This window comes from Lacerta agilis, chromosome 2 (assembly GCF_009819535.1).
Source record: "Lacerta agilis isolate rLacAgi1 chromosome 2, rLacAgi1.pri, whole genome shotgun sequence".
NCBI lineage: Eukaryota > Metazoa > Chordata > Lepidosauria > Squamata > Lacertidae > Lacerta > Lacerta agilis.
Genome location: NC_046313.1, coordinates 111978286 through 111994589, shown reverse-complemented (window position 1 = coordinate 111994589; position 16304 = coordinate 111978286). Strand labels below are relative to the sequence as shown.

The window sequence follows — 16304 nt, the reverse complement described above, 5'->3', positions numbered from 1 at the left end:
ACCTGAACTGGATCTCTTTCGCCCATTTTCTTTCCAGTGGAAGGAGAGAATAATCCAGTTTGAGCCTGGGCTATGGTTCTGTACTCTGTGGGCTGAAGAAAAGCAATGAATTTTGGAGTGATGCTTTCCCCCAACATCATATATATGGACTGATAAAGATTTCTTACACGGTGGGTTACAACAATGTAATATACAGTTATTAAAACAAAGAGAACCGTAGAGTTGAAAGGGACCATCTACTCCTATCCAACCCTCTGCAATGCAGGAATCTCAGCGAAAGCTTCCCTGACAGATGGTCATCCAACCTCTGCTTAAAAACCTCCAATGAAAACCAGTCCACCACCTTCTGAGGAAGTCCATTCTACTGTTCTTACCGCCAAAAAAGCTCTTCCTAATGTTTAATCGTAACCTCCTTTCTTGTTTTTTGAACACACTGGTTCTACCCTCTACAAGCTTGCTCCATGTTCCTTGCGACAGCCAGTGTGGTGTAGTGGTTAAGAGCGGTAGACTCATAATCTGGGGAACCGGGTTCGTGTCTCCCCTCCTCCACATGCAGCTACTGGGTGACCTTGGTCTAGTCACACTTCTTTGAAGTCTCTCAGCCCCACTCACCTCACAGAGTGTTTGTTGTGGGGGAGGAAGGGAAAGGAGAATGTGAGCCGCTTTGAGACTCCTTCGGGTAGTGAAAAGCGGGATATCAAATCCAAACTCTTCTTCTTCTTCTCTTCAGACGGCTGCCGCATCACCCCACATTCTTGTCTTCTCTAGGCATACCCAACTCCATCAACCATTCCCCATCAGGCTTGGTTTCTAGACCCTTGATCTTCTTGATTGCCCTCCTCTGCACATGTTCCAGCTTGTCAACGTCCTTTGTAAATTTTTGGTGTCCAGAACTGGCACAGTATTGCAGGTGTGGTCTGACCAAGGTAGAATAGAGAGGGACTATGACTTCCCTTGATCTGGAAAAGAGGCTTCTGTTGATGCAGCCTAGAAGAACAGCATTAGCTTTTTTAGCTGCTGCATCACACAGTTGACTCATGCTAAGGTTGTGGTCCACCAAGACCCCTAGATCCTTTTCACATGTACTACTGGCAAGTACGACAAGGCTGTATATTGTCTCCCTGCTTATTTAACTTATATGCAGAATTCATCATGCGAAAGGCTGGACTGGATGAATCCCAAACCGGAATTAAGATTGCCGGAAAAAATATCAACAACCTCAGATATGCTGATGATACTACCTTGATGGCAGAAAGTGAGGAGGAATTAAAGAACCTTTTAATGAGGGTGAAAGAGGAAAGCGCAAGATATGGTCTGAAGCTCAACATCAAAAAAACTAAGATCATGGCCACTGGTCCCATCACCTCCTGGCAAATAGAAGGGGAAGAAATGGAGGCAGTGAGAGATTTCACTTTCTTGGGTTCCATGATCACTGCAGATGGTGACAGCAGTCACGAAATTAGAAGACGCCTGCTTCTTGGGAGAAAAGCAATGACAAACCTAGACAGCATCTTAAAAAGCAAAGACATCACCTTGCCGACAAAGGTCCGTATAGTTAAAGCTATGGTTTTCCCAGTAGTAATGTACAGAAGTGAGAGCTGGACCATAAAGAAGGCTGATCGCCGTAGAATTGATGCTTTTGAATTATGGTGCTGGAGGAGACTCTTGAGAGTCCCATGGACTGCAAAAAGATCAAACCCATCCATCCTCAAAGAAATCAGCCCTGAGTGCTCACTAGAAGGACAGATCCTGAAGTTGAGGCTCCAGTACTTTGGCCACCTCATGAGAAGAGAAGACTCCCTAGAAAAGACCCTGATGTTGGGAAAGATGGAGGGCACAAGGAGAAGGGGACGACAGAGGATGAGATGGTTGGACAGTGTTCTCGAAGCTACTAACATGAGTTTGGCCAAACTGCGAGAGGCAGTGAAGGATAGGCGTGCCTGGCGTGCTCTGGTCCATGGGGTCACGAAGAGTCGGACACGACTGAACGACTGAACAACAACAACTGGCAAGCCAGGTGTAGTTGTCGCCCGTCCTATATTTGTGTACTGTATCTGGTTCTTCCTGCCTAAGCGCATTTTGTCCCTATTGAAAATCATTGATTGGCAAATCAAATTACAAGAATTAGCTGAGTTGGCTCTACTAACAAATAACTTAAGAGGAAACTCAAAGCAGAAATTTGTTGGAAAATGGGAGGTCTATAAAAGATATGTGTTAAAATATAATAAAAGCTTGGTAACCATGCCAGCATTTGAGGGATAAAGGGAATAGTAATGAGTTGTAAGAAAAAATGTGGAGTAAAAATTATTTAAGAATGTACTGGAAATTATGTATATGAGATAATACTGGGTTGTAAACATTCAAATCAACTTATGTTGAAGCAAAGTGATTTGTCAGGAAGTCGGTGTAGAGGGTGTAGAAATAGAATATTTGGGGGGGAGGATTGGGGATGGGTTTTTGTTTTTTTGGTTTGTTGTGTGGGTTTTTTCTTCTTTTTTGTTTTTGTTTTTGTTCTTGTTTCTTTTAGACATCACTTTTAGTTAAGGTATAGAGTCATTAGAAGAAAGTACGATCTAAATAATTTATATAATCATAAAAGCAAATTTATTTTAAGGTGTAAGTGTTTTGGAGAATGGTTGGATAAGATGATTATATGTATTTGATATTGCTTAATGTATTCTTTTTGTTTGTTTGTGTAAATAAATATAAATTCAATAAAAAATTATATATATATATAAAAGAAAGAAGACAGCTACAATTATTTCAAAAAGCAAACCAATCACTAGAATAAAGCCGTTCGAACCAAACAGAACTGTACAGCTTCAGAAAAAGAGGTTGGTACCACAAAACAAAGTTCCCTAACTGTCCAACCGTCTCCAGTAACAAAACAAAACAAAAGCTGATTTAGGTCGTCTGGAGTGAATTGGGTGGTTTTCAACGCTAGTGGATTGTGCAACACGTTCCTTACACAATAACAGCACATTAACGGTGGATTTGTTCCGCTTTTGTTTGCTCAGCAACGGTTCCCAGATGCTGCCACACATGACTGCTGCCGGGAGGGGGGCTGTAAGTCCACAAAAACGGGGAGCGTGAACATTTGCGGTATGAAAAGTGACAGCATTTCAGCAGGAAGCTACGGAATATGAATCATAGAATCCTAGAGCTGGAAGAGACCACAAGGGCCATCCAGTCCAACCCCCTGCCAAGCAGGAAACACCATCAAAGCATTCCTGACAGATGGCTGTCAAGCCTCCGCTTAAAGACCTCCAAAGAAGGAGACTCCACCACACTCCTTGGTAGCAAATTCCACTGTCAAACAGCTCTTACTGTCAGGAAGTTCTTCCTAATGTTTAGGTGGAATCTTCTTTCTTGTAGTTTGAATCCATTGCCCCGTGTCCGCTTCTCTGGAGCAGCAGAAAACAACCTTTCTCCCTCCTCTATATGACATGCTTTTATATATTTGAACATGGCTATCATATCACCCCTTAACCTTCTCTTCTCCAGGCTAAACATACCGAGGTCCCTAAGCCGTTCCTCATAAGGCATTGTTTCCAGGCCTTTGACCATTTTGGTTGCCCTCCTCTGGACACGTTCCAGCTTGTCAGTATCCTTCTTGAACTGTGGTGCCCAGAACTGGACACAGTATTCCAGGTGAGGTCTGATCAGAGCGGAATACAGTGGTACTATTACTTCCCTTGATCTAGATGCTATACTCCTATATGATATGCATGAACCTCCAAACAACTGCAAGTGTATACAGTTTTGGGAGTGGGATTGTGTGTGGCCTTTTGCCCAGAGCACCAGGAGGAAAATCACCACAAACGCATGATAAAAAGGGTGTCTTGGGGCCTCATATGCCAAAATAACTTGCGGAGCCTTGGGTGCTATTCAGTGCAACTTGGTTGAGAGGTTGCCAATTGCCTCCCCCCCCCTGTCAAGCAGATAATTATGCTTTATATATGAAGCAAAATATAAAGACTCCCCATTATATTATTTACCAGATCTCAGTGAATAAAGCTATTTCTCTCCAGGTAAGAAAAATCAAATTAAGAAAGAAAGAAAGAAAGAAAGAAAGAAAGAAAGAAAGAAAGAAAGAAAAACAGATTTGGGCTAGGGTCTGTGAGCTAATGTGGTTTTCTTTTCTTACAAATGCAATAAATGAAACAACAAACTCAAATGCATGATAAAGAAAAGGGAAGAGGAATAACATAAAGGGAAGAGGAATAACAAGTTTAAGAAGCTGAAGAAATAATGTATAGCATAAAATTTCATGGCAGGGTACAGATTTCAAATTTATTGCAAAATGTATCAGGAATTCATAAAACATCACCAGATAAAATCACACTTAGCAGATATGTGCCAACCATGAGATTGGTATAAATCACAAACAGCCCCCCCCCAACCTGAGGCAAAATATGAGGGTGCCCATTACTATTATTATGATTTATTAAATTTCTATAGTGCCCTTCATCCAAGGATCACAGGGCGGTTTATAATATAGAAACACAAAAATGTGCTCCATAATAACAAGCGAAAACAATATGTGCTGCAATTGCCCCTGGCAGCACATATCTTATAGGATCAGTTTTCCAGAAATGGCAATGGGCACGACTTTTCAAAACCACATGCTGAAAGAGTGGCGAGATGCAGCCTTCCATTCTTGAGAGATCACTAAACAAGCGGCAAGCAGCAGGTTTCAAATTAATTAAAAAATGCTGCGATTCCTGCATTGCAGGGGGTCCTCCTGTCCAACCCTAACATACCGATTCTAACTGTTGACAAATAAGTTCAGCCTTAGCACCCTCAAAGACGGATAAAAGGCATAACTGAGCATCCAAAGTGACCCGTTTGCCAGTAACAACGTGGTTTCCTTACCCACGGTGAAATACAGCGGTGAAGAGTCTCCGACGGCAAGCGGCTTGCCTGCCCGTAGAATCACAGAATTGTAGTCGGAAGGGACACCGAGGGGTCATCTAGTCCAACCCGCTGCAATGCAGGAATCTCAGCTAAAACATATGTGACAGATGACCATCAAGTAATATATATCAGCTCTTGATCGTGGATTTGCCTTAAGGGATCTCTCCCTGGTCCCTTCTACCTTGTTATCATGGATGCTTTAGCTGCGATTCCTGCATTGCAGCGGGTTGGGCAAATGACACTAGGGTTTCCTTCCAACTCCAGCATTCTATGATTCTGTGACAGGGACCCCGTCTCCTTTAAAACTGATGTATATCCAGTCAGTTTCGAATCCCCGCGACAGGGTGAGCTCCCGTTGCTCGGTCCCAGCTCCTGCCCACCTAGCAGTTGGAAAGCACGCCAAAAAGTGCAAGTAGATAAATAGGTACCCCTCCGGCGGGAAGGTAAATGGCTTTTCCATGCGCTGCACTGGTTTTGCCAGAAGCGGCTTAGTCATGCTGGCCACATGACCCGGAAAAACTGTCTGCGGACAAACATTGGCTCCCTCGGCCAGTAAAGCGAGATGAGCGCCGCAACCCCAGAGTCGTTCCCGACTGGACTTAACTGTCAGGGGTCCTTTACCTTTACATCCAGTCAGACCATGGGTCCATTGAGCTTCAATATTGCCTGCTCGGGCTGGCAGAAGCATTTGAGGGGGTTTCAGGCAAGTGTCTCTCCAGGTTTACCCAGACAGGCCAGAGATTGGACCTTGAACCTTTTGTATGCAGAGCAGTTTCCAAGGTCCTCCTGCTCCCCCAAGCAAGGTGGAGGCTATTATTATTATTATTATTATTATTATTATTATTATTATTATTATTATTATTATACTGCATGTAATTTAAGGCAGGCTCCTGCAAGGGGGGAAGCGCACCCCTCTCCCCCATTTATTCCAGGCACTTACAGCAGGACAAGCTCCCTCTCTCTCAACAACCCAACCTACCCCAGATCTGCCCCCCTCCCTTCCCAGCACTCACAGGCTGTGCAGGATTCAAGCAGGCAAGATCCAGAGCCTACTTCTCCAATGCACCCAAAGGAAGCCCCTGCAAGCAAGGAGGGTCCTTACAGCCTTCGAGGTGTGGGGCTGCGGGGCCCCGATCTCCCAACAAAGCTGCTTCCCCTGCAAGAAGACATCGCCCCCCCCCCGCCAGTGACCTCACCGCAGCAGGATCCCCTCCCCTCCTTTGAAAATGGGGATTGAGAAAAAAAGGCATTGTGTGCAAGGAATGCTGGGACTTGTAGTGCTTCTCCCTCTACCACCCTTTCCTGACCCAAAGCTTTATGGGATTTGTAGTCTTTCCTGGCTTTCGTGAGGAAATTTGGAAAGAGGCTTTTTTCCTACATTCCCTTTCAGGGCATGAACAGTGAAGGCGGTGCTTTGCTGTGGTTTCTTGTGCAAAATACACTTTGGGGTGAATTTTTGTTTTGTTTTGTTTGTTGTTGTTCAGTCGTTCAGTCGTGTCCGACTCTTCGTGACCCCATGGACCAGAGTACGCCAGGCACGCCTATCCTTCACTGCCTCCCGCAGTTTGGCCAAACTCATGTTAGTAGCTTCGAGAACACTGTCCAACCATCTCATCCTCTGTTGTCCCCTTCTCCTTGTGCCCTCCATCTTTCCCAACATCAGGGTCTTTTCTAGGGAGTCTTCTCTTCTCATGAGGTGGCCAAAGTCCTGGAGCCTCAACTTCAGGATCAGTCCTTCTAGTGAGCACTCAGGGCCGATTTCCTTGAGAATGGATAGGTTTGATCTTCTTGCAGTCCATGGGACTCTCAAGAGTCTCCTCCAGCACCATAATTCAAAAGCATCAATTCTTCGGCGATCAGCCTTCTTGATGGTCCAGCTCTCACTTCCGTACATTACTACTGGGAAGACCATAGCTTTAACTATACGGACCTTTGTCGGCAAGGTGATGTCTTTGCTTTTTAAGATGCTGTCTAGGTTTGTCATTGCTTTTCTCCCAAGAAGCAGGCGTCTTCTAATTTCGTGACTGCTGTCACCATCTGCAGTGATCATGGAACTCAAGAAAGTGAAATCTCTCACTGCCTCCATTTCTTCCCCTTCTATTTGCCAGGAGGTGATGGGACCAGTGGCCATGATCTTAGTTTTTTTTATGTTTTTTTTGTTTATTTAAGCAATATTTCCGTACCGCTTTGCTCATGCATACTTTTCTTTTTTGTCAGTTTTCAAATTGTAAATGAAATTTCCTTCCTTGCATATTAAATTCCCTTCCTTGCAAAAGATGACTGCGACAAACAGAACCAAGCAGCAATAATAGATATGTCAAGATAGGATGCTCACCTAGCTTTACAGGATGACTGTGTCCTTCCACAAAAATATGCGCAACAGCACCGTCCAATATGATGGCTCATCTTCAGCCTTTTTCCCATCGCCAAGGGCCTTCTGGCGGTTCCCTCACAGGGAACCAGGCAGAGGGCCTTCTTGGTAGTGGCACCTGCCCCGTGGAATGTCCTCTCATCAGATGTCAAGGAAATAAATAACTATAAATAACTAAATAACTATTCAACTTTTAGAAGACATCTGAAGGCAGCCCGGTGTCAGGAAGCTTTCAGTGTTTTCATTTGTGTTGGAAGCCGCTCAGAGTGGCTGGGGAAACCCAGCCAGATGGGTGGGTGTAGTAATAATAATAATAATAATAATAATAATAATAATAATAATAATGTTCTCAGGTTCAATCCCTGGCACCTCCAGGTAATAATAATAATAATAATAATAATAATAATAATAATAATAATAATAATAATAATTTATTTATACCCCGCCCTTCCCAATTTATAAACCGGGCTCAGGGCAGCTAACATTTAAAAAATGTTTAGGGGGTACTCCCAGTTTGACTCAAGAAAATCACCATTTTATAGTTCAAATCGGGAAAAGTAAATACAGTAAATGGACAAAATTACAAAGATTCACAAAAGGTTTAGGGATATGCGTACCCGTGTACCCCCAGAAAAAATGTACTGTACATAACTGCGACCTAATAACATCAAGTTCTTATCGCAAACAACTATTTGTGCAGAAGGCAACAGTTTAACCAAAATGTCTTATAACATGTGGGGAGTCCTTTGTTTCTGTTTATAGCCACACACGTTATAACAATAATAATTTATTACTTGGCCTTCAACCTAAGGTTCCAGGGTGGGTCACAACAATTTAAAAAACAATTAATTCACAAGACCCTTAACAACTGGGGTCCAGGATACCTCAAGGTCTGCTCCCTTATATCCCTTCCCAATCATGGAAATATTCAATGGAGTCCCTGCTAGTTTCCCCCCATAACTTGGATGCACAGACCAGAACACCAGGAGCCGGGTTTTTCATCAGTGTGGACCCAATTTTATGGAACTCCTATTCCCCCACAGAGAACTACAATTCCCAGACTGGTTTAACACTCCATCCCTCTTCACAGGGAACATCTGGGAATTGTAGCTCTGTGGGAGGAATGAGTGGGTCTGCTCCCTCAACACGCTTAATGAACTACAGTTCCCAAGGGGACTGTTTAATTGGTATCATAGTGCTTTAAAGGGAATGCTGTGTCTGAGAATGCATAAATACTTTTGCACTGCATTGCAATGCTGCGCCATATATCATATCATACCACTCTTGTGGTAGAGTTAAAGCTTACTGGGAAATGATATATAATGAAATGAAAAGGATGTTTAAAATAACCTTTGTAAAAAACAAACAAACCCAGCTTTTCTTCTGGAAATTATAGGGACAGAACTATCTAATTTGTACAGAAATTTATTTATGTATGCTACTACAGCAGCAAGAATGCAGAAGTCCCAGCAAAGGAAGAATGGATACAAAAACTTATGGAATATGCAGTAATGGCAAAACTTACCAGGAAAATAAGAAATCAAGATAACAAACTTTTTATAAAAGAATGGAAATTGTTTATTAAATATTTACAGATAAATTGCAAACAGACAAAAACAATGTAATAACCTGCTGTATTATAATATATATTTAAAGTAGATGAATAAATGAGAAAATTAAATGATTTTGGATATGCAGAAGATATTTAAAAAATAAATTTAAGGAACCATAGAAAGAGGGAAAAGGAAGTCAAGTCTTGACATGTTAAAACGATTTTAAAAGTAATGAAATGTATAAACCTGAAAAGTATACTTTTTTAAAAAAAATTATTTTAAAAAATGCTATGCCATATCCATATCCATATCCATATCCATATCCATATCCATATCCATATCCATATCCATATCCATACGCAATAGCAGGATTCAGGCTCCCTTCTTGGTTAAATCCTACAGCCGAGTCTCTCAGAGAGGCAGAAGCTGAATTGCTATAAACAGCAATTCTAACGAGTACTTCCTCTCTGCCAGCCAATCCCCGCCTCAGCCTCCCAATCTCAGCCAATCAGGCTCCTCAATTGCAAACGGGCGCCGCCCCCGGCGGCCCAAAGCGTTGCTGGGAGTTGTGGTTTTCCTTTTCCCCGGGAACCTTTCCAGGCGCAAGGGTTGCTGGTATCCGTAGTCTTTGCCTTCGTCTTGCTCGCGGTGTCTGCTTTTCCTAGAGAGGCTCTACGGAGCGACGAGGAGGCGGAGGAAGGAGCGTCATTTCCGGGCCTCCCACGCCTACCGTGGGAAAGTGGACCTCGCCTTTCCCACGGGTGCAGCATGAACGAGTCCAGCGGGGCTGGTGAGTTGAGGGTGGGTTTCTCTCTCTCTCTCTCTCTCTCTCTCTCTCTCTCTCTCTCTATATATATATATATATATATGAATGAATGCTTGGCAGGGGGTTGGACTGGATGGCCCTTGTGGTCTCTTCCAACTCTATGATTCTATGAATGAATAAATTAGAATCATCTTGGCCAGTAGCCATTGAAAATCCTCCTTGAATTTGCCTAGCACTTTTAAAGCCAGCCAAGATGGCAGCCCACCCCAACATTTTGTGGTAGCAAGATGGGAAGATGCAAGAGAGGGGCACCCATCTGAAGCTGGATCTCCCTTCTCCAGGTAGCACCAGACCCAGGGTGGCTGGGAGGTGGTTGTCACAGACTCCCAACTCCCATGAGTCTCACCCAGCATCGACAACGGTCAGGGATGATGGGAGTTATAGCTCAGTTGGTAGAACATGAGCCTCTTAACCTGCGGGTTGGAAGTTCAAGCCCCACATTGGACAAAAGGTTCCTGCATTTCAGGGGGTGAGACTAGATGGCCCTTGTGGTCCCTTCCAACTCTACAATTCTATGACATCTGGAGGGTCATGAGTTTCCATGCCTTTTGCTTAAAACGTATCTCTGTCTTGAATGAATTAATTTGTGCCCTATTTTGAAGGTCCTGTTCCTTCCTTGCTCTCTTAAAATGTCACTATCTATATTTGCCAGCAGATGCCATTTGGGAGAACGAGGAGCAGAAGGAAAGAACATCCAGGGTGTCACCAGAAAGGATCATGACCATGGAGGTGGAAATAAAGATTGGGAACCCAGATGAACCACATAGATGGGATGAAACCCTACCAGAGGACGGCAGGAAAGAATCCTCTGCTTTTCAAGGTGGAGATCTCCCAGATGTTCAGGAGATGATAGACACTGAAGAGGACAGGAATAAATGTATCACATGTGGGAAAGTATTCAGAGACGACTCAAACCTTAAGCGGCATCAGAGAACCCACACAGGAGAAAAACCCTATCAGTGTTTGTACTGCGGGAAGAGTTTTAGCCGGAACACGAACCTTGCTTCACATCACAGAACCCACACAGGGGAGAAACCGTATATTTGTTCCGTTTGTAGCAAGACTTTTTGTGATAAATCGAGCCTTAACCGGCACCAGAGAACCCATACAGGGGAGAGACCGTATGAGTGTGACGAGTGTGGAAAGAGCTTTGATCTGAGCCAGTCTCTCATCAGCCACCAGAGAACCCACACGGGAGAGAGGCCCTATAGGTGCTCGGAATGTGGAAAGACTTTCAACCGGAGTCAGAACCTCCGTAGCCACAAGAGAAGCCACACGGGAGAGAAACAGCACAAGTGCTCGGAATGCGGGAAAAGTTTCGGCCGCAGCCAGAACCTTACGAGGCATCAGAGCAGCCACACAGAGGATAAACTGTATAAGTGCCTTGAGTGTGGGAAAAGCTTCCGTCTCAGCCAGTCCCTTATAAGTCACCAGAGAATTCACACGGGGGAGAAACCATATACGTGCTCCCATTGCGGGAAAAGCTTCAACCGGAGCCAGAACCTTATCAGCCACCAGAGAATCCACACTGGAGTAAAACAGTACAAGTGTTCAGAATGTGGGAAAAGCTTCAACTGGAGCCAAGATCTCCTCCGTCATCAGAGGATCCACACAGGAGAGCAACCCTATCGCTGCACGGAATGCGGGGAACGCTTCAATCGGCGAGAGAATCTTATCAGACACATGAGAATACATCTGGGAGATATCACTTAAGTTGTAATGAATAGGGGGGTGAACAGAAGCCAGTTTCTTATCATTCATCTGACAATCCACTTTTATTTTTAAAAGCATGCCATCAGAGAGATCTATGGTGCGACCGCGTTTCGAATAGTGTGTACAGTTCTAGTTGCCTCACCTCAGAAAGGATATTGTGGAGTTGGGAAAGTGTCCGAAAAGAGCAACCCAAATGATCAAGGGAATGGATTGACTTCTCTGCCCTGTGTCAGAATTTGGATTGTAAGCTCCTGGAGGACAGAGACCTATCTTCTTAATATTACTATGTAACAAAACATGCACAACAACATTTCTATTCAAATAATTTAAATAGTTTACGTCCCCTAGAAAAGATATGTTCCATCGTAAGGCAGAAGATATAACATTCACAACAGCTTGTTTAAGTGTGTGACAAAAAGTAGCTTTAAACATGCCTTGTTTTCCTGTTGGATATTTTTTGCTTCACTTAATATTTATTAAATTGATATCCCACCTTTATTTATGAACCAGACTATATGCAATGCATTGCCAGCAACAGGAGATTTGCTCAGAAAATTCTACTACCCCCATCATTCAGCCCAGACACTGAGGTCCAGCTCCGAGGGCCTTCTGGCAGTTCCCTCCCTGCAAGAAGTGAGGTTACAGGGAACCAGGTAGAGGGCCTTCTCGGTAGTGGCGCCCGCCCTGTGGAACACCCTCACATCAGATGTCAGGGAGATAAACAACTATCTGACTTTTGGAAGACATCTGAAGGCAGCCCTGTTTAGGGAAGTTTTTAATGTTTGATGTTTTATCGTTTTTTTAATATTCTGTTGGGAGCCACTTGGAGTGGCTGGGGAAACCCAGCCAGATGGATGGGTTATAAATAATAAATTATTGTTATTATTACTAAATCCCATGGTGCTTGCTTCTACACCTGTCTTTGCCAACTTGGTGGCATCCAGATATTTCAGACTAAAACTCGCATCAGCTCCAGGCAGCAGGTGAATTTGTCTGATATTTGATATGACTGAACTCATAAATTTCACTGTGCATTTAAAAACCATTCTTCCTTCTTCTTCTTCTTCCTGGGCAGTGCTCACTAGTAATAAATCCACTAAGATTTGATTTGCTCTCGGTATAATAACTTAGAAGCTGCGTTATTATGTGTAAAACCCATTCATCAAGGGAAAAAGCATAAAATACTCAGCCGTGACTAATCCCTAAAACGAGATAAAGGTATAATAAAGATATAACCCAAACTTGACTGAACACAACTCCAAAAAATGGGGTGAGGGCCCCTAAACAACTAAGTGGAATTAGACAAATATATATATATATATATACTACTCAAATGAAAACCCTCATAACTGAAACCCTAACGAGATGCCGGCTCTTCCTCGTTTCGCTGGATAAGAAGTCAGTTTCCTCAGAGGGAAATCAGAAAGTTACTAAGATTAAACCAAAAGAATAACAAGCATTGGGGGGAGAATCCTCCCAAACTATTTCATGTTATTTAAATATTTTAAACCCATTCATGGCACAAGGATCCTGGGAACTGTAGTTGACTCATTTCCCAGACTACAACTCCCATCACCTCTGGCTGTTGGTCATGCTGGTTGGGGAGGTGGAATCCAATACCTGGTGGGGGTGGGGCACAGGCTCAAATCCCACCCCACCCCACCCCCCAGGCTAAGGGGTTATACACATTGTACATTAAAAGCACATGACTTCCCTCTCCGTCCAAATGATCCTGGGAATTGCAGTTCACCCTTCACAGAGCTACAGTTCCCAGCCCCCTTAACAGGTAAAAAGGGTAAAGGACCCTGCTTGGCAGGGGGTTGGACTGGATGGCCCTTGTGGTCTCTTCCAACTCTATGATTCTATGACCCCCCCAAAAATCTGGAAACTGTTTGGTTGTATAGCCATACCTCAAGTTGCATCCACTTCAGGTTATGGTGTTTTCGTGTTGCATCCCGCGGCAACCTGGAAGTACCGGAACGGGAGTTCCGGGTTTTACCACTCATGCATGCGCAGAAGCGCTAAATTGCGCTGCGTGCGCAAATGCATTGCTTCGGCTTGTGTCCGTTCCTTATTATGGATGGTACTCCAAACAGATCCCGTCCATAACACGAGATTCCACTGTATGTTGCTTTGGGTTGCCTTGAGCAACATAAATTTAATTAATAACAACAGTAACTACAACCATAGAGAGCCAGTGTGGCATAATGGTTTGGGCGACCAGGGTTCAAATCCCTACTCAGCCATGAAGCTCACTGGGTGACCTTGGCCCAGTCACTGCCTCTTGGCCTAACCTACACCACAGGGTTGTTGTGAGGATGAATTGGGGGAGGGGGAGAGAGAAGCATGGACACTCACTACCTTTAGCTCCTCGGAAGAAAAATGTGGTCTATGAAGGTAATAATTAAATAACAGTTTTGACCTCCTCACAGCATTACAATTGCAACACCCTTAACAAACCACTGTTACCAGGATTATTTTGGGGGGGCAGAGGGTGGGGGACAACACTCTGTAAGTGCCTAGCATGCAACTGAGTTATTGTTAGAAGGCAGCTTTTAAAATGAGAGGTGATAAATACAGGATCTCGTAGCACCTACGGACTCTTTCACTGGTGTCCCTGGGCAGGTCACTCAGACCTTCCAAGTGCCCCTGTTTTCCAGAAACTCCTGGATTTCATAGAATCATAGAGTTGGAAGAGACCACAAGGGCCATCCAGTCCAACCCCCTGCCAAGCAGGAAACACCATCAAAGCATTCCTGACAGATGGCTGTCAAGCCTCTGCTTAAAGACCTCCGAAGAAGGAGACTCCACCACACTCCTTGGCAGCAAATTCCACTGTCCAACAGCTCTCACTGTCAGGAAGTTATTCCTAATGTTTAGGTGCAATCTTCTTTCTTGTAGTTTGAATCCATTGCCCCGTGTCCGCTTCTCTGGAGCAGCAGAAAACAACCTTTCACCCTCCTCTATATGACATCCTTTGATATATTTGAACATGGCTATTATATCACCCCTTAACCTTCTCTTCTCCAGGCTAAACATACCCAGCTCCCTAAGCCGTTCCTCATAAGGCATCGTTTCCAGGCCTTTGACCATTTTGGTTGCCCTCCTCTGGACACGTTCCAGCTTGTCAGTATCCTTCTTGAACTGTGGTGCCCAGAACTGGACACAGTATTCCAAGTGAGGTCTGACCAGAGCGGAATACAGTGGTACTATTACTTCCCTTGATCTAGATGCTATACTCCTATTGATGCAGCCCAGAATTGCGTTGGCTTTTTTAGCTGCTGCATCACACTGTTGACTCATGTCAAGTTTATGGTCTACCAAGACTCCTAGATCCTTTTCACATGTACTGCTCTCAAGCCAGGTGTCACCCATCCTGTATTTGTGCCTTTCATTTTTTTTGTGTAGTACTTTACATTTATCCCTGTTAAAATTCATCTTGTTTGCTTTGGCCCAGTTCTCTAATCTAATTTACAGAAGCCACCCCAGTTTCTGTTTTGATCCTGGAATGTCCTGCTTTTCAGTAGGACATCCCTATTTTCATCGGAAATGTTGGAGGGTATGGAGTCATGCAACTCGCAAGCCAAGGAGATAAGTAGGTAACTATACAACCTTTAGAACATGGGTAGGCAAACTAAGGCCCGGGGGCGGATCCAGCCCAATCGCCTTCTAAATCCGGCCTGTGGACGGTCTGAGAATCAGCGTGTTTTTACATGTGTAGAATGTGTACTTTTAATTAAAATGCATCTCTGGGTTATTTGTGGGGCATAGGAATTCGTTCATTTCCCCCCCAAAAAATATAGTCCGGCCCCCACAAGGTCTGAGGGACAGTGGACCGGCCCCCTGCTGAAAAAGTTTGCTGACCCCTGCCTGCTTTAAGAAGATATCTGAAGGCAGCCCTGTATAGGGAAGGTTTTTTTTAATGCTTAATGTTTTATTATGTTTTATATATGTTGGAACCCAGTCAGATGGGTGGGAAATAATAATAATAATAATAATAATAATAATAATAATAATAATAATAATAATAATAATAATAGAATAGGGTGTCCCTATTTTCATTGGAGAAATGTTGGAGGGTAAGCATCTAGCAATGTTAAGTATCTAGCCCTCCTAGAAAGAAAATTACGGGGGGTGGGGGAATTTGGAGGCACCTGAGGGATAGCTCTATAGTGCAGAGCCTTTCCAAACTCTTCATGTTGGCGACATACTTTCTAGACATGCATCATGTCGCGACACAGTCATCTAGTTAGTTTTACTAGCGAACCGGAGGTTAAACTAACCCCTTTCCAGGAGGAGTGTGGGGAGCATTAGCGCAACACACCTACACACTGATGCCAACACACCGAAGTGTCGCAAGACACATAGTTTGGGAAACTCTGTAGCAGAGCTTGGGACTCTTAATCTCAGGGTCCGCGAGTTCGATCCCCACATTGGGCGAAAGATTCCTGCATTGCAGAGGGCTGGACTAGACTAGAGGACCCTCGGGTGTACCTTCCAACTTCTATGATGATGATGATGATGGTGGTGATGGTGATGGTGATGATAAGGAGCATAGCTGTCAACCCTCCCTTTTTTTGCCTTCCCTTCTGGGGAGGCTGTCAACCTTCCCCCATCGGGAATTTCCAGCAAAAAAAAGGGGGGAAAGGTTGACAGCTATGATAAGGAGCCCTCGATCCCTGCATGTCTGCCCACGCAGCCGTTCCTAACCAAAAGCGAGTCCTCCAATGGGCGGCGAAAGGTGCGCATCCTCAGCGCCGGCCACTTTGGCAGCGCGGCCGCGAGCGAAGAGTTAAAACGATAGAGCTGCGGCGGCGGCGAGGAGAGGCGGCCGGGGAACGTTCTCTGCCCATCCTTAGTCCAGGAGAGGGAGGCTGGGCAGCAGAGAGCGGAGGCCCCTCGCTGCTCCCTCGCCCTCCCAGCC

At 44.4% G+C, this 16304-nt stretch overlaps 2 protein-coding genes across 3 annotated transcripts in view; one reads left to right on the top strand and one right to left on the bottom strand.

Annotated features, from left to right (window-relative positions):
• Window positions 1-6084, bottom strand: part of LOC117042455 (zinc finger protein 569-like) — a 33755-nt gene extending 27671 nt beyond the window's left edge. Inside the window, exons 1-2 of the mRNA XM_033142001.1 lie at window positions 5931-6084; window positions 3-92 (exon numbers count right to left, since the gene is read on the bottom strand). Coding sequence (XP_032997892.1) covers window positions 3-26 — 24 coding nt within the window. The 5' untranslated portion in view covers window positions 27-92; window positions 5931-6084. The remainder of the gene's footprint in view (window positions 1-2; window positions 93-5930) is intronic.
• Window positions 6085-9515: 3431 nt separating this feature from the next.
• Window positions 9516-11393, top strand: LOC117042766 (zinc finger protein 501-like). 2 transcript variants are annotated; one of them, XM_033142408.1, is made up of 2 exons: window positions 9516-9631; window positions 10323-11393. In XM_033142408.1, the coding sequence occupies exons 1-2, from the start codon at window positions 9610-9612 to the stop codon at window positions 11378-11380; spliced, it is 1080 nt and encodes a 359-aa protein (XP_032998299.1). In that variant the 5' UTR covers window positions 9516-9609; the 3' UTR covers window positions 11381-11393. The 2 variants fall into 2 exon arrangements, with proteins under 2 accessions (XP_032998299.1, XP_032998298.1); XM_033142407.1 differs by having other exon boundaries at window positions 10320-11393.
• The last annotated feature ends 4911 nt before the right edge of the window (window positions 11394-16304 follow it).